At 41.5% G+C, this 24610-nt stretch overlaps 1 protein-coding gene across 3 annotated transcripts; it reads left to right on the top strand.

Annotated features, from left to right (window-relative positions):
- Positions 1-490: 490 nt before the first annotated feature.
- Positions 491-19063, top strand: LOC120028752 (porphobilinogen deaminase-like). Of its 3 annotated transcripts, none has more exons than XM_038973985.1 (14): positions 491-666; positions 9164-9217; positions 9686-9758; positions 10709-10758; positions 10917-10972; positions 11583-11660; positions 12062-12139; positions 12242-12317; positions 12478-12591; positions 14379-14417; positions 14629-14748; positions 16580-16633; positions 16739-16825; positions 16950-19063. In XM_038973985.1, the coding sequence occupies exons 1-14, from the start codon at positions 643-645 to the stop codon at positions 17121-17123; spliced, it is 1077 nt and encodes a 358-aa protein (XP_038829913.1). In that variant the 5' UTR covers positions 491-642; the 3' UTR covers positions 17124-19063. The 3 variants fall into 3 exon arrangements, with proteins under 3 accessions (XP_038829913.1, XP_038829912.1, XP_038829914.1); XM_038973984.1 differs by lacking the exon at positions 491-666 and adding an exon at positions 8843-8972; XM_038973986.1 differs by lacking the exon at positions 491-666 and adding an exon at positions 8880-8962.
- The last annotated feature ends 5547 nt before the right edge of the window (positions 19064-24610 follow it).

Here is a 24610-nt window from a genome sequence, read left to right as displayed (position 1 = left end):
ATAGGAATCACCATTCAGTTGACTACTTTTAAATGGTGAAAGCCCTCAATGGCAAAGTCCATGCTAAAACGGGTAATATCCATGATGAGTCCTCTATCTATCTCTATGGCTTGAACAAGTTCTGGTACAGAGAAAAAAAACTAGACATTGGCTAGGTAGATACTCTGACATTTAGGAGAAGAGGATCAGGCTTGGCCCTTCATTTATAGCTCAATGACAAGGGTCTAGTAGCTAGAAGACAGTGGTCAGCTGCGCACATGTTACTTAAAAATTGTCAATGTACAAAAAATGCCATTGTTACTAAGTTAGCTCATTTTGCTAGTGAAATATACTTTAAATCGATAAAACACAATAATAAAATCAACAAATTGGGCTGTTTTCAAAAGGTTACTGTGTGACCAAGAACACATTTGCAAGTAGCTTTTTTAGATGTTCGTGAACGCAGCCAAAGCACACGGAAGTGAAATTACATTCCGTGGAGTGACGTCAGAAGGGCACCGGCAGTCAGCAGAATTTACCCTAGTTACAAATGCCCTTTTCATCCCTGATTACAAGGAATTATCTATAGTCTCATGGGTTGAACGTCGGGAATAACTGTCACTGACAAAGACAATACTCGCTGATCATTACTGCAACACTGAGATGTCGGGAGAGACGAGTTCACAGGTGAGAGACTTGGCTAGTTAGCTAGCACTCTGCATATCATAACGTTCATACCTCATTGATAACATTTGGCGGAGTGAGGCATGCGCCATTTTTACAGCCAACCCGGACCGCGCTGATTGGTTTACTCACGCGCCCTCCTGCACATCGGAGCTCTACCATTGGAGGATACATCTCATATATCAAATAATTGACATTACAAATAACGTCTGCCTCGACAGTCACCATCAGCTGCTACACCCATTGAACATGTAGATTATAAACTAATGTTATGTTTTAGTTTTCCCTTTCTAATGGCAGATTGACCGTTCCCGTAGTAAAAATGATGTGTGTTAATTCCTTAAACTAGCCCTACGTAACAGCATAATATGATGTTGATGCCTGTCAGAGCTTCTATGGCTGCTGTACAATGCCTGCAACCAATGTTGCCTGTGTAGTAGCCCCGAGATTGCCGCGCAGAAATATCAACCCACAGCGAGAACGAGATTGAACTTCACTCAATTTTCTAAAGAGCAATGGTCGATCTCTAAGGCATTCATATTCGATCACAGTGGCGGATTTAGGTATAGGCGACATGGGCGGCCGCCCAGGGCGGCACGGGGAAAAAAATCGGAATGGTGACATTTGCGCGATCGGTTTTCTATCGCTCATTTACACGTCAATGATATCATGTCACCATGTGGGACTGTGGGTCAATTAACCTTGTCGGAGTGGGCGCCCTGATTCTAGTTTGTGAGCTAGGCAGGCGACTGCCTGGAATCTATCAAATAGCGCACCTCTAACTTTGTACAGTACTAATGCAATTAGTAAAATCAGTCACACTACGAAATGCTAACAAATAAACCACAATTCATTCATAATACTGTGAATATATAGTTTCACAGACATAAAGCCTTGTGTTCTTTTTTTTTCTTCTCCCGTCTGGGCTACTGGCGGTAGTTGTACACGATTCAGCTGCCCCTGCGCGACGGGTTGGCGAACTGTTGCCATTTTGAACCATTTCACATGACTGAAGGTACAAACGCTGCCTTCCGGGAGGACCCAGAGAGTAAATCATGTGCACTATAGGTTTACTGGTGGCCAATCGGATGGCTCAGATCACCTTGTCCTGCATTAATGTAGCAGGCACAATAAATCTACAGCCAAATTGATGCTGAGATTTCAAAACGTTTAAAACCATGACTAGAGAGACTGTCAACGAATACAGCAAAGAGCTGCTGTTTTTATGAGTGAGTTCATGTTTAAGTTCTTAGCACTGACAACACTTTGTATTCAATACTTTTATAAGCAATTTCCACTCAGCGCTGCAACAAGCACTGCATCGGTAATGAATGATTAGGAAAGTGGATCTATAGGCTTGCGTTGTTGTTATTATTAGCGACTTGGGTCTTTTTTAATATCGAGGAATAAATCACTTTCTCTGTTCATGGAAGTAGCAACATGAATTTGTGCATGAAGCAGAAATAATGTGGTGCAACTCGAGTTTCGCCATCAGCTGGTAGACGGTGTCCCTTTTTGGTCAGTGTCAGTGGAGGAAAGGGAGAGCATAGGGCTGTTGAGGCTGACCCTCAGTCTACTACTCTCGCCTTCCATTGAGACTGGAGGTCGACTGATTATGATTTTTCAACGCCGATACCTATTATTGGAGGACCAAAAAAAGCCAATACCGATTAATCGGCCGATTTTTATATGTATATATATATATGTAATGAAACAGCAGGGAGCAGGTCTCGAACCCTCGACCTCCTAGCCCGAGGTCCGGCGCGCTATCGACTGTGCCGCAAAAGCATGCTCGAGCGGCAGAGTCGATTTCCGCGCTTATAAACACAGGGTCGTTACACTACTCCCTCCTTTCAAAGAGCGCGTCCTCGCGCTAGCTTGCGACTTTACGTCTTACAGGAACGCGCTCACCGGCCAAGCACACGCACTGTCGTGGATGCGAGGTCCGATCACTTCTGACACCAATGTAATGAAACAGCAGGGAGCAGGTCTCGAACCCTCGACCTCCTAGCCCGAGGTCCGGCGCGCTATCGACTGTGCCGCAAAAGCATGCTCGAGCGGCAGAGTCGATTTCCGCGCTTATAAACACAGGGTCGTTACAATATATATATATTTGTAATAATGACAATTACAACAATACTGAATGAACAATGAACACTTTTATTTTAACTTAATTTAATACATAAATAAAATCTATTTAGTCTCAAATAAATAATGAAACATGTTCAATTTGGTTTAAATAATGAAAAAACACAGTGTTGGAGAAGAAAGTAAAAGTGCAATATGTGCCATGTAAAAAAAGCTAACATTTAAGTTCCTTGCTCATGTAACAGTATAGCTTCCGTCCCTCTCCTCGCCCCTACCTGGGCTCGAACCAGGGACCCTCTGCACACATCGACAACAGCCACCCTCAAAGCGTCGTTACCCATCGCTCCACAAATCCACGGCCCTTGCAGAGCAAGGGGAACAACTACTTCAAGGTCTCAGAACGAGTGAGGTCACCAATTGAAACGCTATTAGCACCCCGGTAACTAGCTAGCCATTTCACATCGGTTACACTCAGAACATGAGAACATATGAAAGCTGGTGGTTCCATTTAACAAGAGTATTCAATATTCCCAGTTAAGAAGTTTTAGGTTGTAGTTATTATAGGAATTATAACGCGTCGACTATTTCTTTCTATACCATTTGTATTTTATATACCTTTGACTATTGGATGTTCTTATAGGCACTTTAGTATTGCCAGCCTAATCTCGGGAGTTGATAGGCATAAACAGTGCAATGCTTGAAGCATTGCTAAGAGTTGCTGGCAAACGCAGTAAAGTGCTGTTTGAATGAATGCTTACGAGCCTGCTGCTGCCTACCACCGCTCAGTCAGACTGCTTTATCAAATATCAAATCATAGACTTAATTATAATAAACAGACAGAAATACGAGTCTTTGGTCATTAATATGGTCAAATCCGGAAACTATCATTTTGAAAACAACGTTTATTCTTTCAGTGAAATACGGAACCGTTCCGTATCTTATCAAACGGGTGGCAACCCTAAGTCTAAATGTTGCTGTTACATTGCACAACCTTCAATGTTATGTCATAAATATGTAAAATTCTGGCAAATTAATTACGGTCTTTGTTAGGAAGAAATGGTCTTCACACAGTTCGCAACGAGCCAGGCGGCCAAAACTGCTGCATCTTGCACTGAACGCAAGAGAAGTGACACAATTTCCCTAGTTAATATTGCCTGCTAACATGCATTTCTTTTAACTAAATATGCAGGTTTAAAAAAATATATACTTCTGTGTATTGATTTTAAGGAAATCATTGATGTTTATGGTTAGGTACATTTGTGCAACGATTGTTCTTTTTTGCAAATGTGCTTTTGTTAAATCATCACCCGTTTGGCAAAGTTGAAGTAGGCGGTGATTCGATGATAAATTAACAGGCACTGCTTTGATTATATGCAACGCAGGACAAGCTAGTAATAGTAATATTATCAACCATGTGTAGTTAACTAGTGATTATGTTTATTTTAATTTTACCAGGCAAGTCAGTTAAGAACAAATTCTTATTTTCAATGACGGCCTAGATGGGTTAACTGCAGATTTGTACCTTGTCAGCTCAGGGATTCGAACTTGCAACCTTTCGGTTACTAGTCCAACGCTCTAACCACTAGGCTACGCTGCCGCTCCCATGTTAAGATTGATTGTTTTTTTATAAGATAAGTTTAATGCTAGCTAGCAACTTACCTTGGCTCCTTGCAGCCACAAGGTCCTTTTGATGCTGCACTCGCGTAACGGGTGGTCAGCCTGCCACACAGTCTCTTCGTGGATTACAATGTAATCGGCCATAATCGGCATCCAAAAAGGCAGATTATCGATTGTTATGAAAACTTGAAATCGGTTGAGACTGACCATCAGATGCTCACTCAGTTGTGCCTCACAAGTAATACAACAACGGATCTATTACCGGTGTGATCATATAGCCTACCTCAAATTTTGAAGTATAATTTTAAGAAATGGCCTGAACAACAATGCATTGGCAGGGAAATTTAAGCACAGCCAATATGCAGTGAAAATGTATTGGGCCATATAGCTTACCGCACAAACCTCATTGCTACAGAACTGTTTTTAATTGGTTAATGTTGCACAGGCGTATGTTTTTTACACAGAAAGTGATCTTGATTCAGAAAAGGTTGTTGACCACTGTTCAAGAGTTTTCCCTGTTAACACTATCAACGTTTCCCTTCACTGTGGCAATTGGGATCAAATCAACGCAATGTTAGCCACTTTCAATGCAACATACCGAAACAAAATGAACTATGCAAGAGATTTTGTTGTAGGCAGAATGCATAGGATTCTGTTAAATTGACACACACTACTCAGCCCAAATTCTACACAGACCGGTATGGCATAAACAATTAGAGCTGCAGTAGGCCTATATGCAAATAGACCATTGCCATATATGGATCTGTGCCATTTACTTTGAACTGGACTGTGTTTACAGCATGAGCGGTTCTGAGTAGATGCCTTGTTTTGAGATCAAAGCGAGAGCTGCGTGTAGCCACATGTGCACATTTTGTTCATATCCTTTGCTAGTTAGTGAGTTATTAGCCCGGTTATAGATAATTTGTAGTCAGCAATAGGGGAGTGATTGCTTCCTTCAAAAGCACAAAACGTGTACATTTACAGACATCTTTGAAAAGCGAGTCAGGTAGAGAGCTTTTTTTTTGTCATAAAGGGGCAGTGTTGTATTTTGAGACAGGCTTGAATAAGCTAAGTAGCCAATAGGCAGAGGGTAGCTTAATTGGTCTGATCCCCTGTAATAATGGTATGGGAATAATACTGCATTTTATTTTGTAAGGTGGTTTCTTGCATCAAACAATACAACATTTTCAGTCACCTCCTTGTCTGAAGGGCAAGTGGATAAACAGGTTAATGTCAAGACCTGCATGTTTTTTTTTTAAGTCTCATGGAATGTAGGTCTACATTGAACATCACACATTGGTTGCTACTGTAGGCTGAATGATAGAACAGTTATTTCCATGTTAAAATGTTATGGGATGCATTTTCTCCATTGTTTTTGATAGTAGGCCACTCTGGCAGGCCTACATTATGATCAAATAGCCACAGTAGCCTACATGGCCACTGTTAAAACTGTAACTTAAGGCAGGTACAGCCTCAGTGTTCACAGTAAACGCGTGCTGGAAGTTGCACAGAATTTTCACAACAAGAAGACCTGAAATTTGCTCAGTGCCTAATTTGTTTTTGAGGGAACTTTGCCTACAACATCCAGTGCGTCAACTCTTGCCTTGTCCTATAAAACCTAAAGGTTGTCAGCTTTTAATGGGATCAGATTTAAACAGAAAAATCTATCCTTTTTATATCGGTGCTTTCCAGATACAGTTGAAGTCGGAAGTTTACGTACACTTAGGTTGGAGTCATTAAAACTCGTTTTTCAATCCACTCCACAGATTATTTCACCTATAATTCACTGTATCACAATTCCAGTGGGTCAGAAGTTTACATACACTAAGTTGACTGTGCCTTTAAACAGCTTGGAAAATTCCAGGAAATGATGTCATGGCTTTAGAAGAGTCTGATAGGCTAATTGACATCATTTGAGTCAATTGGAGGTGTACCTGTGGATGTATTTCAAGGCCTACCTTCAAACTCAGTGCTTCTTTGCTTGACATCATGGGGAAATCAAAAAAAGAAATCAGCCAAGCGACGCACAATTGGCCTAGCGTCGTCCGGGTTAGGGAGGGTTTGGCCGGTAGGGTTATCCTTGTCTCATCGCGCACCAGCGACTCCTGTGGCGGGCCGGGTGCAGTGCGCGCTAACCAAGGTAGCCAGGTGCACGGTGTTTCCGCCGACACATTGGTGCGGCTGGCTTCCGGGTTGGAGGCGCGCTGTGTTAAGAAGCAGTGCGGCTTGGTTGGGTTGTGTTTCGGAGGACGCATGGCTTTCGACCTTCGTCTCTCCCGAGCCCGTACGGGAGTTGTAGCGATGAGACAAGATAGTAATTACTAACAATTGGATACCACGAAATTGGGGAGAAAAGGGGGTAAAAAAAAGAAAGAAAATAGAAATCAGCCAAGACCTCAGAAAAAAAATTGTAGACCTCCACAAGTCTGGTTCATCCTTGGGAGCAATTTCCAAACACCTGAAGGTACCACGGTCATCTGTTCAAATAATAGTATGCAAGTATACACACCATGGGACCACGCAGCCGTCATACCGCTCAGGAAGGAGACGCGTTCTGTCTCCTAGAGATTAACGTACTTTGGTGCGAAAAGTGCAAATCAATCCCAGAACAACAGCAAAGGACCTTATGAAGATGCTGGAGGAAACAGGTGCAAAAGTATCTATATCCATAGTAAAACAAGTCCTATATTGACATAACCTTAAAGGCTGCTCAGCAAGGAAGAAGTCACTGCTCCAAAACCGCCATAAAAAAGCCAGACTACGGTTTGAAACTGCACATGGGGACAAAGATCGAACTTTTTGGAGAAATGCCCTCTGGTCTGATGAAACAAAAAATAACTGTTTAGCCATAATGACCAAATCAAAAATCAAAGTTTATTTGTCACGTGCGCCGAATACAGCAGGTGTACCTTACAGTGAAATGCTTACTTACAAGCTCTAACCAACAGTGCAATTTCTAAGTTAAAAAAGGTATTAGTTGAACAATAGATAAGTAAAGAAATAAAAACGACAGTAAAAAAGACAGTGAAAAATAACAATAGCGTGGCTATATACAATAGCGAGGCTACAACAGTAGCGAGGCTATATACAGGCACCGGTTAGTCGGGCTGACTGAGGTAGTATGTACATGTAGGTATGGTTAAAGTGACTATGCATATATGATAAACAGAGAGTAGCAGTAGCGTAAAAGAGGGGTTGGCGGGTGGTGGGTTGCGGGACACAATGCAGATAGTCCGGGTAGACAATGTGTGAGGGCACCGGTTGGTCAGGCTAAATTAGGTAGTATGTACATGAATGTATAATTAAAGTGACAATGCATATATGATAAACAGATAGTAGCAGCAGCGTAAAAGCTGGGTTGGGGGGGGGCACACAATGCAAATAGTTTGGGTAGCCATTTGATGACCTGTTCGGGAGTCTTATGGCTTGGGGGTAAAAACTGTTGAGAAGCTTTTTTGTCCTAGACTTGGCACTCCGGTACTGCTTGCCATGCGGTAGTAGAGAGAACAGTCTATGACTGACCATCGTTATGTTACGAGGAAAAAGAGGGAGGCTTGTAAGCCGAAGAACACCATCCCAACCGTGAAGCACGGGGGTGGCAGCATCATGTTGTGGGGGTGCTTTGCTGCAGGAGGGACTGGTGTACTTCACAAAATAGATGGCATCATGAGGAAGTAAAATTATGTGGATATATTGAAGCAACGTCTCAAGACATCAGTCAGGAAGTTAAAGCTTGGTCGCAAATGGGTCTTCCAAATGGATAATGATCCCAAGCATACTTCCAAAGTTGTGGTGAAATGGCTTAAGGGCAACAAAGTCAAGGTATTGGAGTGGCCATCACAAAGCCCTGACCTCAATCCCATAGAACATTTTTGTGGGCAGAACTGAAAAAGTGTGTGCGAGCAAGGAGGCCTACAATTCTGACTCAGTTACACCAGCTCTGTCAGGAGGAATGGGCCAAAATTCACCCAACTTATTGTTGGAAGCTTGTGGAAGGTTACCCGAAACGTTTGACCCAAGTTAAACAATTTAAAGGCAATGCTACCAAATACTAATTGAGTGTATGTAAACTTCTGACCCACTGGGAATGTGATGAAAGAACTAAAAGCCGAAATAATGAATTCTCTCTACTATTATTCTGACATTTCACATTCTTAAAATAAAGTGGTGATCCTAACTGACTTAAGACAGGGAATTTTTACTAGGATTAAATGTCAGGAATTGTGGAAAAACTGAGTTTAAATGTATTTGGCTAAGGTGTATGTAAACTTCCGACTTCAACTGTACATACATGTCTATTTCATGACCATTTGGAAAATGCCTATACAAATGATCTTACAAAAGCCCATCGCTAACCCTCACTGCTCATAATAACTGACACAAAGAATCGACACGCTTGACTTATCAGCTAGGACCAGGGAAATGGGGGTGTAGGAGGTTGAGGCATGGTTCAGTATCTCTAGTGCTAGGCTATATGACTTGCCACTGCTCCCCACATAGACACAGCAGGCTTTCACAGCTCTACAGACGACACAAAGTGCTGCTCTGCGTGTATAAGCTAAGGTTTACTGAGAACTATGGAGGGACCTTATAAGTACGTCAGGGTAAGAGGAAAGCAATTCAAGCAGAGTTTATGTTTATTTTATGATATGAAGCAGTTATATGTGGCGTACAGTGGAAGGAGTTGGGACAATACGAAGGGAATAACTGCCATGAACTGCAACTACATGTAGAAGTTTAAAAACTCTATTGGAAAAATGGCTGTTGCAATGTATTGCTTGTGTTTTTCCAACAGGAGGGTAATGGGAAAGTTAGCCGGGTCATAAGAATTGGAACCCGAAAGAGCCAGGTAAGATACCTTTGGTGGTTGAGCGGAACTAAATTGCATGTCATTTTAGATTTCGGGTAATGCCATTTTTCACTTTTAACAATTTTTCCCGGTGTCAGTGAAACTACTGTGGAGTTAAACTTTGGAATGACAAAACAGCTTTTGAATAGGGTAACGCAGAGCGTGGCAACTCTTTATCAGATAAGCTTCCCTTCTCTGTTCCCTCAGATACAGCAGTCAGGGATGTCTGCTCCTCCTGCAACAGAGATAGTCCGTTCACTGCTCCAATACCGTCTAGCCTTTTAGTACAGCTTGTTGTGTTCACGTCCCAGTGATTTGATAACGCACGGCTGAACATTTGCTTCTTGAATAGCCTATGATATTCAGTGTTATCCAAGTAGTCAACTAGCTAGAAACCAACCATCCAAAATGCACGCACACAAGTTGTCATCCGAATTGAATTGATTTCTGTTCATTTGTTGACCTCAGCTGGCTCGTATTCAGACGGACAGCGTTGCAGAGAAGCTGAAGGGACTGTACCCTAATGTCCACTTAGAAATAGGTGAGTCCAGATGAACGGCAATACACTCTTAGAAAAAAAGGTGCTATCTAGAACCTATAAGGGTTCTTCGGCTGTCCCCATAGGAGAACCCTTTGAAGAACCCTTTTTGCTTCCAGGTAGAACCCTTTTGGTTCCGGGTAGAACCCTTTTGGGTTCCATGTACAGAGGATTTTACTTGGTACCCTAAAGAGTTCTACTTGGAACCCAACATGGTTTTACCTGGAACCAAAAAGGGTTCTCCTATGTCGACAGCTGGGGATAAAACCTTTGGAACCCTTTTTTCCCGAAGAGTGTAGGAAAAAAAGTTTGTTTACAGTGTATATAGTTAACTGCCAAAATAATGGAAAGATTTGAGTAAATGAAGGACACAAAATACATTGAAAGCAGGTGCCTCCACACAGATGTATTTCCTGAGTTAATTAAGCAATTAACATCCCATCATGCTTAGGGCAGGCCATTATTTAGGCAATTATTTTGGCTACCATGGCTATTTCCCCATAGGATGACAAGGGCATGAGTGGTCACTGCATGGTTTGATGAGCATGAAAATGATGTAAACCATATGCCATGGCCGTCTCACTCACCAGATCTCATCCTAATCTAAGAGTTATGGGAGATTCTGGAGCGGCACTTGAGACAGCGTTTTCCACCACCGTCAACAAAACCCCAAATGGTGGAATAATAGGTGTTGCATCCCTCCAATAGAGTTCCAGACACTTGTAGAATCTATGCCAAGGTGCATTGAAGCTGTTCTGGCTCGTGCTGGCCCAACGCCCTATGAAGACATTTTATGTTGATGTTTCCTTTATTTTGGCAGTTACATGTATGTTCTGTTACTTGTCGTGCTGTAATCTTCCTTTGACTATGGAGATGCATCACAATAAGATGTGTACAATACAGTAATTAAACGACTATATCACTTTGTATATGTCCTTGTCTTTTTGTGTCAGTTGGCATGACAACTACAGGGGACAAAATCCTTGACATAGCGTTATCAAAGGTAAATCTGTTTATAAACTAAAGCGTGCCTCATCAGAACTAAATTATTGCCCAAATTGTTCATTTTACTTGACTCAGTAGTGTGTGAAAAACACTAAGTTCAGAGCTAAAAATGTAATGGGGTTAACACTTAGTAACCTATATGCTTTCTAAATGCAGATTGGAGAGAAGAGCCTTTTCACCAAAGAACTGGAGACTGCTCTGGAGAGGAACGAGTAAGTCTAATTTTGTATTCTGGATCCACACAACCAACTCCTCATTTTCAAAGTTAAAGAAAAACTATAGAAAATGTTTCAAATGAATAAAGAAAAGTTGTTGATGTATTGATTGCGTATGTCTTCACCTTTGATAGTCATCACAGCTGTAAATCATTTTTAATAACATTCTACCAACTTTGCACAACTCTTAGGGCAACATTTATTCATAGTTTTTTGTCAAAATGGCTCAAGCTCAGTAAGTTTGGGTGGGAGTCATTGATGGACAGCAATATTCAAACCTTGTCTCTGATTTGCAAGCAAATTCATGTCAGGACTGAGGCTCGACCACTCATGAACAATCGACACCTCTTGAAAAGCTGTTCACTAGGCACTGTACATTCAAACTGTAGGCTACATTACTATTAGCCTTAATGTGGAAATCCACTACTGTCGAGGTACTTTCTTTATTACAATGTAATGGCATACATTTTGAGTAGCTTCAAAATGTCATTCATGTCTTCAAGACTTTGATTTGTGCAGGTGTTTAATGTCCAGTTTTTTTTTAACCTCAGTCTTTGCTCTGAAGTGTTGCAAAACAAATGACTCTGTTGTGCTGTGTCTCCTATAGAGTAGACTTGGTGGTCCACTCTTTGAAAGACTTGCCCACGACTCTGCCTCCTGGCTTTACCATAGGAGCAGTGCTAAAGTAAGTCGACACAATAGTGCCTCTGTAAGGATCCACAGGGAAATCAAACGCACTGTCCTCATTCATCTGGGCCCCTTTTTTGTTGGTGTTCAAACCTACTGATTTGGTGTGAAACACTATCAGTTTTCCTCACATATTGTAATATATTTAAAGATCTTTCTTTCAATGTTGTTAGAGGTTCCTACACACAGATTTTATTACAAATATAGATTTGAAATGATGATCTAGCTAGCCTAGCTATGTGTATATACATTTAGTTTGAATACTCCAAGCGCGCCATTGTGTGTACCTTTTTGAACATCTACTATTGAAGTAGGATTCTCTTCACCACTACTGTGGAATGAAGTAGCCTCCGATATTTTCATGGTAAATCGTTTTTTTCCCCTTCCTGTTCTTTTAAGGCGCGAGAACCCCCATGACGCAGTGGTCTTGCATCCCAAAAACATGGGGAAATCACTTGACACCCTGCCCGACAAGAGGTACGAAACAGTTGAATTTTATGACATTGTTTGAAGATTCTTTTCCTATCGGTTTTAAAGAAGGAGTGGCTTGACATTGATATCGATGGTTTTTTTTCATAGTGTGATAGGCACAAGTTCCCTACGCCGGGCTGCTCAGCTAAAGAAAAGATTCCCCCACCTGGAGTTTAAAGATATTGTATCCTTTCTCTCAGTGCTACGTTCACTCACTGCCACTCTCACAGTATAGCGAAGGATTAAAACAGGATCTTCATTTCAAATCTGATGCACATCATATCAGTAATGAGCACCATCTATAGAGGGTTGTGAGTTTGTTTCCTTAGTGCGTTTTTTCCCAGCGAGGAAACCTCAACACGAGGTTGAAGAAGCTGGATGAAAAGGACGACTTCTCGGCCATTATACTGGCTGCAGCTGGACTCCGTCGCATGGGCTGGGATAGCCGAGTCAGCCAGGTACAGTTGAAGTCAAAAATGTACATACACCTTAGCCAAATACATTTCAACTCAGTTTTTCACAATTCCTGACATTCAATCCTAGTAAAAATTCCCTGTCTTAGGTCAGTTAGGATCACCACTTTTTTTTAAGAATGTGAAATGTCAGAATAATAGTAGAGAGAAGGATTTATTTGAGCTTTTATTTCTTTCATCACATTCCCAGTGGGTCAGAAGTTTACATACACTCAGTTAGTATTTTGTAGCATTGCCTTTAAATTGTTTAACTTGGGTCAAACGTTTCGGGTAGCCTTCCACAAGCTTCCAACAATAAGTTGGGTGAATTTTGGCCCATTCCTCCTGACAGAGCTGGTGTAACTGAGTCAGGTTTATAGGCCTCCTTGCTCGCACACGCTTTTTCAATTCTGCCCACAAATGTTCTTTACGATTGAGATCAGGGCTTTGTGATGGCCACCCCAATACCTTGACTTTGTTGTCCTTAAGCCATTTTGCCACAACTTTGGAAGTATGCTTGGGGTCATTGTTCATTTGGAAGACCCATTTACGACCAAGCTTTAACTTCCTGATTGATGTCTTGAGATGTTGCTTCAATATATCCACATAATTTTACCTCCTCATGATGCCATCTATTTTGTGAAGTGCACCAGTCCCTCCTGCAGCAAAGCACCCCCACAACATGATGCTGCCACCCCTGTGCTTCATGGTTGGGATGGTGTTCTTCGGCTTGCAAGCCTCCCCCTTTTTCCTCCAAACATAACGATGGTCATTATGGCCAAACAGTTCTATTTTTGTTTCATCAGATCAGAGGACATTTTTCCAAAAAGTACGATCTTTGTCCCCATATGCAGTTGCAAACCGTAGTCTGGCTTTTTTATGGCGGTTTTGGAGCATTGGCTTCTGCCTTGCTGAGCGGCCTTTCAGGTTATGCCGATTTAGGACTCGTTTTACTGTGGATATAAATACTTTTGTACCTGTTTCCTCCAGCATCTTCACAAGGTCCTTTGCTGTTGTTCTGGGATTGATTTGCACTTTTCGCACCAAAGTACCTTAATCTCTAGGAGACAGAACGCGTCTCCTTCCTGAGCGGTATGGCGGCTGCGTGGTCCCATGGTGTTTATACTTGCGTAATATTGTTTATACAGATGAACGTGGTACCTTCAGGCCTTTGGAAATTGCTCCCAAGGATGATCCAGACTTGTGGAGGTCTACACCTCCAATTGACTCAAATGATGTTAATTAGCCTATCAGAAGCTTCTAAAGCCATAACATTGTTTTCTGGAATTTTCCAAGCTGTTTAAAGGCACAGTCAACTTAGTGTATGTAAACTTCTGACCCACTGGAATTGTGATACAGTGAATTATAAGTCATATAATCTGTCTGTAAACAATTGTTGGAAAAATTACTTGTCATGCACAAAGTAGATGTCCTAACCGACTTGCCAAAACTATAGTTTGTTAACAAGAAATTTGTGGAGTGGTTGAAAAATGAGTTTTAATGACTCAAACCTAAGTGTATGTAAACTTCCGACTTCAACTGTAGCTACCTCCAACACTCCACATCACAACACCTTGTCCATACCATAGAGATAAATCATGATTCATCTTAATTAATCAAGATTCAATTGTATGTGGTTTTTAGACTATGTAAGCCTATATATAGCCTATAACTAGGGCACTGAGATTTTCCACGCGGTCACATGGTCATGGAAAACCTCCTGCCCTACATAATGTATCCGCCTACCTAAAATATTGGGCAGTTACCTTTAATTTGTGTCTTTGCATTTGCAGATCCTGGGCCCTGAGGACTGTATGTATGCTGTTGGACAAGTAGGTAGATGTATTTTATGAAGGAGAAATGGGCAACTTAACTCTTTAACTCTCATACCTGCGGTCCTTATTCCATTGTGTAATAACAAAAAAAACGCCTAACTGTAGTTAAAACTGAATATTTTACCCTGAAAGTCTCTGTATATGTGAGAATTAGAATTTTCAGCGTGGTCTTAACAGACTGAGGGTCCATTGCTTGGCTGTGTTCCAGGGGGCTCTTGCCATCGAGGTGCGGGCCAGAGACAAGGACATCCTGGAGATGGTGTCGGTTCTACACGACCCCAACACGGTCCTGCGCTGTATAGCAGAGCGAGCCTTCCTCAGACGACTGGCAAGTCTCACTCTGTCTCCTAGATGTTTTATTATAGTGTGTCCAGTGTATCTGTGAATTGTTGGCTGCTAGTGCATTGTCAATACTTCTTAATATAAATACTCATAAAGGACCAGTTTCCCAGACACAGATTAGCCTAGGCCTAGTCCTGGACTAAAAAGCATGCTCAATGGAGAATCACCATTCAAAGGGCTTTTTAGTCTAGGACGAGGCTTAATCTATGTCTGTGAAACCGGCCATTTAAGGTACAATTGCAAGTGAAAGAAGAAGAATTTACATAAAAAAATGAAAGTAATGTTAGGCTTTATAACTATGTCACATAAACAGTACTTAAAGGGGCAATCCGGAGTTGAAACAATCACAAAGCGTTTACCCCACCTCTATTTTGGTAAAAAGCTGAGGGATGGGCCTGGAGAAATGTAACCACTCACAAATTTGCAGACAGAGCTATTAATGCAAGGACTGACCATCCACAATATAAAAATTATAGTTTTCAGCTTGTTTGGAGGCAATAGTGTTTTTTTTTTTTACAGTACATCAGTACAACACTGGGGCCGAGCACCCTGCCATTCAGGACTTCTATACCAGGCGGTGTCATAGGAAGGCCCTAAAAATTCATGCATCCAGCCACCCAAGTCATAAACTGTTCATTCTGCTACCGCTCGGCAAACGGTACCAATGCACCGTCTGGAACCATCAGGACCCTGAACAGCTTCTACCCCCAAGCCAAAAGATTGCTAAATACACTGAACAGAAATATAAACACTATGTAAAGTGTTGGTCCCATGTGTCATGAGCTGAAATAAAAAATCGCAGACATTTTCCATACGCACAAAAAAGCTTATTTCTCTCCATTTTTTGGAACAAATTTGTTTACATCCCTGTTAGTGAGCATTTCTCATTTGCCAAGATAATTCATCCACCTGACAGGTGTGGCATATCAAGAAGCATTAAACAGCAGGATCATTACACAGGTGCACCTTGTGCTGCGGACAATAAAAGGCCACTTTAAAATGTGCAGTTTTGACCTCGACAACGTGACACTTCCGTCTTCTTCACCTGCGGGATCGTCTGAGGATGATGGGAGGGGGAGTATTTCTGTCTGTAATAAAGCCCTTTTGTGGGGAAAAACTCATTCTGATTGGCTGGGCTTGACTCCTCAGTGGGTGGGCATGGCTGCCAAGTGGGTGGGCCTATGCCCTGCAAGGTCCACCCATGGCTGCACCCCTGCCCAGTCATGTAAAATACATGTATTAGGGCCTAATGAATTTATTTCAATTGACTGATATCCTTATATAAACTGTAACTCAGTAAAATCTTTGAAATTGTTGCATGTTACGTTTATATTTTTGTTCAGTATAGTTAGTCCAGGTAGCTATTGGTTAACTATTTAATTATCTGCAGCTTTTGCTACTGTTTATTATCTATCCTGCTGACTAATCACTTTATTCCCACTTTATTTATTTATGTACATATCTACCTCAATTACTTCGTACCCCTGCACATCGACTCGGTACTTGTACCCCGTGTATATAGCCAAGTTATCATTACTCATTGTGTATTCATTATATCCTTTTATTATTACGTGTTTTTATTTCTCTATTTCCTTTTTTCTCTGCATTGCTGAGAAGGGCCCGTAATTAAGCATTTCACTGTTAGTCTTCACTTGTTGTTTACGAAGCATGTGAGAAATACCATTTGATTTGATTAGATTCATTTAGAAAATGGATGCAGCAACTGCAGATTACCCCCTTTTAACCAAATGTCTATATTTCCTTGCACGTCTTATTATATTTGACACTCCACTTGTAATCACTTTCGCTTCTTGTAGGAGGGGGGTTGCAGTGTACCTGTTGCTGTCCACACTGAAGTCAAGGACTCTCAGGTAAGGGCTTATGACATTTGCTAAAGTGTGAGTGTGTGCGTCGATGCATATCCATGGTTACGTGCATGCGTGCCGTTTGTAACTGCTGTGTTCTATTTACCAAAGCTCTACCTGACGGGAGCAGTGTACAGCCTGGATGGTTCAGACAGTCTCAAGGAGACCATGCAGACCAGCATTGCTTCAGACAATAAGGTCAGACTAATGATTTCTCACCCCCCCAGTCAACTCTTCCAATTAAACATATCAGCTCATCAAGGGGCTCCCTTCTCAGAGCATATTTCTTTGGTTTATTTAATCTGTCTTTCCTCTGTGGTAGGTGGAAGAGCAAGTGGATGAGCGGGTCCAGCGTGTTGGCGTAACAGCGAACAACATGCCAGGCCCGGCCCAGGATGCTTCTGAGAAGCTAGGTCTAGACTTGGCCAATCTACTGCTGAGTAAAGGGGCGAAGGAGATCCTTACCGTGGCCAGGCAACTTAACGATGCGCGATAAACTCACTTTGTGCCCCCAGCTGGGTCTGGAGGTGTAACCTGCACTCACCGGTACTCATGATATAGAATAGCACTGTCAGCACCACCAGACGCGGGTTTGAATAGTATTTGTTTTCGTTCAGTTTGATTGAGCCTGCTTGGAGCGCCAGAACATTAACGCACAGGTAACTGCCAAAATAATGGAAACGCTTGACTAAATGAAGAATGCAAAGTATATTAAGACGGGTGCTTCCACAGAGGTTTGGTTCCTGAGTTAATTAAGCAATTAGGATCCCATCATGCTTAGGGTCATGTATAAAAATGCTGGACAGGCCATAGGATCACAATTCCCTCATTCACAGGGCATGAATGTTCACTCAATGGTTTGATGAGCCTGAAAACAGTGTAAGCCAAATGACATGGCTGTCTCAGTCACCAGATCTCAACCCAATTGAACACTTATGGGAGATTCTGAAGCGGAGCCTGAGACAGAGTTTTCCATCAACAAAACACCAAATTATGGAATTACTCGTGGAATAATGGCGTTGCATCCTGCTAATAGAGGCACATTGAAGTTGTTCTGGCTCGTAGTGGCCCAACACCGTATTGAGACACTTTGTGTTTGTGTTCCCTTTATTTTGGCAGTTACCTGTACACACATTGAGGGGCTCCATTCCTCAGTGGGGATCATGCTACCTCTGTCATCAACAGAGCTCTGATAATCTTGTTTGATGAATGACGTGTGTGTGACACATTAGCGTTGTCTGTTAAACAGACCCAGAACATGCAAGCTACAGTGACAAACTCTAGCGTAGGAGTACTATCAGACCAAGTCCAAGGCCATCTGTCTATAACACCAGAGCGTCTATTATTATTACTACGTGGCGTGTGTATATTTTTCTATTTCTCACGATCGATGTCAAGACAATAAGGAAAAAAACTGCATTTAAAATGCAGATGATAAACAGAACACTGGATGCAGTACAAAAACTAAACTCAATGTTGGATACTTGTGGCATTTTCCTTTCACTGTGTTCACAAGTTTAATGTGTTGAGAGGATTTTTATTGCTTTCTCGTTTTGCTATACCAATTTTAAGAATATAAAGCAGCGTAAAATAACACCCAACAAATGTCATCTGCATACTTCAAAACGGCCTGTATTCATAAAGCGTCTCAGAGTAGGAGAGCTGACCAGGTACTCCCCGGCCATGTAATCTTATTCATTATGGCAAAACTGATCCTAGATCAGCACTCCTATTCTGAGAAGCTTTATGAATACTGGCACCGGTTTGGTATGATCCAGCCTACTCCTCAGCAACTTCAGAATTCAACAAGTATTCCATAACCATACCACTAGATATGGCTCCAATGGTAACTATATGAGTTGTGTATTATGAAAGAAATAGAGAAAATCATTGAATGTAATGTCGTAAGCTACCTTTTAGATAGTTTGTGGGTTTTGTTAACAAACCTTATGCTGTCAGATACTATCTTTTTTGTGCCTTACTCTAGTTCTGTCTATGTGGCTGCTGTGTGTACAGCTTTGCTTCCAACCTAATACAACCTTATTACCTTGAATTACACGTATGCCTTTTCCATTTTACCCCTAGAGCCTGCACAGGTTTTCCTGAGTGTCGCCCCATTGTGACCTCTCCAACTTATATTTAGCAGAATGCATTATGTAACATTATGTGGTGTTATGTTTGACTATCAATACTTCAAAGGTGATTGTGCCATATTTCTGTTTGGCAGCTTTCTGCTTTCCGCTGCAGTGCTCAGACGTTTTAAGAAGATGCTGGTCAAATGATACTTGCTATACCATCTATTTATTTATTATTGCAGCAATCATCATGACAGAATGTGGAAATGTAATGCAATCTGGAAGCGTCATGCTTTGCTTTGTCACTTTCATGAATTCTGTGTCATTAAAAAGGAGCCAGCCTCAAATAAAGCCACAAGTTACTCTAGTATTTTATTTGATTCGTAGTTTATTATTCAACCAATGTTTGGTAGAGCACCAGTGTTTTCATTTTCTTCGTTCTTCTCGGTCTTAAAGGGGCAATCTGCAGGTGCTTCATCCATTTTGGGATTTCTGAATTAATTAAATGTTCCCATTGATTCTTGAAGAATATATCTTATAAATGCCTCATGAGCTTAGTTCAACTGTCGTACCCCATCAGAACCCAAATAAGCTTTTTTCACTCCAATGTTTGTAAACAAAGTAAATATAAACAAACATGCTGTAGCGGGGTGCGTAATTGGCGGCAGAGAAGGCAGGCGTAGGAGAGCAGAACTGGGTAATAACCAGAGATTTATTAAGCAAAACCAACGGCAACCAGAACAACAGGATAAATGGGCACAAAATAACCCGTTGTGCGCTCACGGGGAACGTGCACAAGCACTACAATAAACAATCCCACACAAAGACATGGGGGGAACAGAGGGTTAAATACACAACAAGTAAATGAGGGAAATTGAAACCAGGACAAAACAAATGGAAAATGAAAAGTGGATCAATGATGGCTAGAAGACCGCCGAGCGCCGCCCGAACAAGGAGAGGACCCAACTTCGGCGGAAGTCGTGACACATGCCTCAATATGGTTAAAATTATAATTGTAATATCATGGTTGGTCAGTCCTTGCATCCATAGCTCTGTCTATGGATTTGAGTGCTTTTTACTGAAACAGGTGGGGAGAACACATAGTTATTGTTTCAACAGCTTTAAAGGGAAAGTTCAGTATTTTACAAATTAATGTTAGATGGTTGGTTCCTCACCCTGAACGCGACATGGCCTAGGAGAAACTAATCCATGTTTCAGTTTTCTTTAAATAGCCACTACAAATTTCAGCTAACTTAGGCCTCCGAAGTGGGAATTCCACAGAAGTGGTCAGGGCTACCACAGCAGGTTCATCCCATCTGTCCATCAGACAATGGAAATGCTTGTTCATATTGGCAGTTTGAAGTGACTCAAATCATATATAGCTCAGGACCTTAGACTGGTGCAAAGGTTAACCTTCCAACATTGCTTACATCTGCTATGACAGGCTCATTGTCCACCCTCCCTCCCAGAAGCCTGGAAGGGATGAGAGCCTAGCCTATGGGTTCATAGCCTCAACCCTGCAGCACACACACACACACACACACACACACACCAATTGATTAATGGACTGCTGAATGTAAAAATGTTTATCTTGCTTTGTTTGCTCTTCTCAGTATTATGTCTATCTCTGATAAGCTACCCAGGAAAGGGTTGAAAACAGCCCGTATTAATATATGTAGCTTTAGAAATAAGGTTCATGAAATCAATAATTTGCTAACATCAGATAACATGAATATATTAGCCAATTCTGAGACTCACTTAGATCATTCATTTGAAGATACAGCAGTAGCAATACAGGGATATAACATCTATAGGAGAGACAGAAATGCTTATGGGGGAGGTGTTGCTGTATATATTCAGAGCCGTGTCCCTGTAATGCTTAGAGAAGATCTTATGTCAAGTATTATTGAAGAGTTGTGGTCGCAGGTTCACTTGGCACATCTGAAGCCTTTTCTTTGGGATGTTGCTATAGGCCACCAAGTGCTAAAAGTCAGAATCTAAATAATATGATAATATGTGTGAAATGCTTGATAGCATATGTGATGTAAACAGAGAGGTCTACTTTCTTTGGGACCTGAACATTGACTGGTTTTCATCAAGCTGTCCGCTCAAGAGGAAGCTTTTACTGTAACCAGTGCCTGTAATCTGGTTCAGGTTATTAATCAACCTACCAGGGTGTTTACAAACACTACAGGAACAAGAACATCAATCACTTTTTTACTAATATTGTGGAACTTTGTTCTAAAGCTGTATCCGTACCCATTGGATGCAGTGATCACAGTATTGTGGCTATATCCAGGAAAGCCAAAGTTCCAGGTGCTGGGCCTAAAATAGTGTATAAGAGATCATACAAAAGATTTTGCTGAGGAGCATCCAGACGCTGCACTTGATGAATTTATGAAATTGCTTCTTCCAATTATTGATAAACATGCACCTGTTAAGAAACTGACTGTTAGAACTGTTAAGGCTCCATGGATTGATGAGGAATTGAAAAAGTGTATGGTTGAAAGAGATGGGGCAAAAGGAGTGGCTAATAAGTCTGGCTGCACATCTGACTGGCTGACTTCCTGCAAATTGAGAAATGATGTGACTAAACTCAACAAAAGAAGAAGAAACTGTATTATGAAGCCAAGATCTTTGATATAAAGAATGATGGAAAAAAACTTTGGAGTAATTTAAATTAAATTAGGGGCAGAAAGACAAATTAAACTCCATCTTTCATCGAATCAGATGGCTTATTCATCACAAAACCATTTGATGTTGCCAATTATTTGAATGATTATTTCATTGACAAAGTGGGCAAACTTAGGAAGGAAATGCCCACGGCAAACATTGAGCAATTATATTCATGCATAAAGAAAAGCATTGCAAGTTTGAATTTTGTAAAGTTAGTGTGGGAGAGGTGGATTTTTTGTTTGTTATCGATCAATAATGACAAACCTCCTGGCATTGACACCTTATGATGGAAAGCTACTGAGGATGGTAGCTAACTCTATAACCACTCCTATCTGTCATATCTTTAATCTGAGCCTAGAGGAAAGTCTTTGTCCTCAGGCCTGGAGGGAAGCCAAAGTAGTTCCGCTACCCAAGAGTGGTAAATCGGCCTTTACTGCTTCTAACAGCAGACCTATAAGCTTGCTGCCAGCTCTTAGGAATCTGTTGGAAAAATTGTGTTTGACCAAATACAATGCTATTTCTCTGTAAACAAATTAACAACAGACTTTCAGCATGCTTATAGAGAAGGGCACTCAACATGTACTGCACTGACACAAATGACTGATGATTGGTTGAAAGAAATTGACAATAAGAAGATTGTGGGAGCTGTGCTGTTAGATTTCAGTGCAGCCTTTGATATTATTGACCATAACCTGTTGTTGAAAAAACGTATATGTTATGGCTTTTCAACCTCTGCCATATTGTGGATTCAGAGCTATCTATCTAATAGAACTCAAAGGGTTTTCTTTAATGGAAGCTTCTCTAATGTCAAACATGTAAAGTGGGGTGTACCGCAGGGCAGCTCTCTAGGCCTTCTACTCTTTTCTATTTTTACCATTGACCTGCCACTGGCATTAAACAAAGCATGTGTTTCCATGTATGCTGATGATTCAACCATATATGCATCAGCAACCACAGCTAATGAAGTCTCTGAAACCCCTAACAAAGAGTTGCAGTCTGTTTTGGATTGGGTGGCCAGTAATAAACTGGTCCTGAACATCTCTAAAACTAAGAGCATTGTATTTGGTACAAATCATTCCTTAAGTTCTAGACCTCGGCTGAATCTGGTAATGAATGGTGTGGCTGTTGAACAAGTTGAGGAGACTAAATTACTTTGCGTTACCTTCGATTGTAAACTGTCATGGTCAAAGCATATAGATTCAATGGTTGTAAAGATGGGGAGAGGTCTCGCCATAATAAAGAGATGCTCTGCTTTTTTGACACCACACTCAAAAGCAAGTTCTGCAGGCTCTAGTTTTGTCTAATCTTGATTATTGTCCAGTTGTGTGGTCCAGTGTTGCAAGGAAAGACCTAGTTAAGCTGCAGCTGGCCCAGAACAGAGTGACACATTTTGCTCTTCATTGTAATCAGAGGGCTGATATAAATACTATGCATGCCAGACTCTCTTGGCTAAGAGTTGAGGAGAAACTGACTGCATCACTTCTTTTTATAAGAAACATGAATGTGTTGAAAATCCCAAATTGTTTGCATAGTCAACTTACACACAGCTCTGACACACACTTATCCCACCAGATATGCCACCAGGGGTCTTTTCACAGTCCCCAAATCCAGAACAAATTCAAGAAAGCGTACAGTATTATATAGAGCCCTTATTTCATGGAACTTCCTTCCATCTCATATTGCTCAAATAAACAGCAAACCTGGTTTCAAAAAACAGGTAAAGCAACACCTCACGGCACTATGCCTCTCCCCTATTTGGCCTAGATAGTTTGTGTGTATGCATTGATATGTATACAGTGAAGAGGCGACTCCGGGATGCTGGCCTTCTAGGCAGAGTTCCTCTGTCCAGTGTCTGTGTTCTTTTGCCCATCTTAATCTTTTCTTTTTGTTGGCCAGTCTGAGATATGGATTTTTCTTTGCAACTCTGCCTAGAAGGTCAGCATCCCGGCGTTGCCTCTTCACTGTTGACGTTGAGACTGGTGTTTTGCGGGTACTATTTAATGAAGCTGCCAGTTGAGGACTTGTCAGACGTCTGTTTCTCAAACTAGACACTAATGTATTTGTCCTCTGGGTTAGTTGTGCACTGGGTCCTCCCACTCCTCTCTCTATTCTGGTTAGAGACAGTTTGCGCTGTTCTGTGAAGGGAGTAGTACACAGCGCTGTACGAGATCTTCAGTTTCTTGGCAATTTCTCGCATGGAATAGCCTTCATTTCTCAGAACAAGAATAGACTGACGAGTTTCAGAAGAAAGTTCTTTGTTTCTGGTAATTTTGAGCCTGTAATCGAACCCACAAATGCTGATGCTCCAGATACTCACCTAGTCTGAAGAAGGCCAGTTTTATTGCTTCTTTAATCTGCACAACAGTTTTCAGCTGTGCTAACATAATTGCAAAGGGTTTTCTAATGATCAATTAGCCTTTCAAAATGATAAACTTGGATTAGCTAACACAACGTGCCATTGGAACACAGGAGTGATGGTTGCTGATAATGGGCCTCTGTACGCCTCTGTAGATATCCATTCAAAATCTGCCGTTTACAGCTACAATAGTCATTTACAACATTAACAATGTCTACACTGTATTTCTGATCAAGGACATTTCTAAGTGACCCCAAACTTTTGAACGGTAGTGTATATATGTTAAAACGGCCAGCTTCAGTCAGCTGATTCAAGCCATCCATTCTGGTTAGTTCTATTCGGGCAGCTTATTCTCCCATTCAGAGGACCCCCGCTTTTGTTAGTGTCTTATTGGTCAAGGTCATGCCAAATACTTATCACAACATCTCCTTCAGCCTATCAGTGGCCTTTATTCCCGGGACTTCAGTTTCAGTTAGTTACCCCAACACGCTGTGTGGTCAGAAACGTGCTTTTTGTCACACCCTGATCTGGTTCACTTGTCCTTGTGATTGTCTCCACCCCCTCCAGGTGTCGCTTATTATCCCCGGTGTATATATCCTTCTGTTTCCTGTCTCTCTGTGCCAGTTCGTCTTGTTTGCCAAGTCAACCAGCGGTTTTCCTTGCTCCTATTTTTCCTAGTCTCTGTTTGCTTCTAGTCCTCCTTGTTTCAACCCTTGCCTGTTCTGTCTCCGAACCCGCCTGCCTGACCACTCTGCCTGTTCTGACTACCAGCCTGCCTATCCCCTTGTATTGTTTTGGACTCGGATCTGGTTTCTGACCCCTGCCTGGCCTGACCTCAAGACTGCCTATTGTCTGGTACTGTTTGGACTCTGACCT

Source organism: Salvelinus namaycush, chromosome 34, assembly GCF_016432855.1.
Source record: "Salvelinus namaycush isolate Seneca chromosome 34, SaNama_1.0, whole genome shotgun sequence".
Lineage (NCBI taxonomy): Eukaryota > Metazoa > Chordata > Actinopteri > Salmoniformes > Salmonidae > Salvelinus > Salvelinus namaycush.
The sequence above is the reverse complement of the archived record's forward strand: the minus strand, read 5'-3'. Positions and strand labels throughout refer to the sequence as shown.

What these genes read in the sequence shown, in the direction of transcription:
- LOC120028752 (XM_038973984.1), top strand. Translation starts at nt 8,946, where the DNA reads ATGGAGGGACCTTATAAGTACGTCAGG. An exon ending in ACCATAGGAGCAGTGCTAAA is followed by an intron (nt 11,661 to 12,061) that starts GTAAGTCGACAC and finishes TGTTCTTTTAAG; the next exon opens with GCGCGAGAACCCCCATGACG. An exon ending in GACACCCTGCCCGACAAGAG is followed by an intron (nt 12,140 to 12,241) that starts GTACGAAACAGT and finishes TTTTTTTCATAG; the next exon opens with TGTGATAGGCACAAGTTCCC.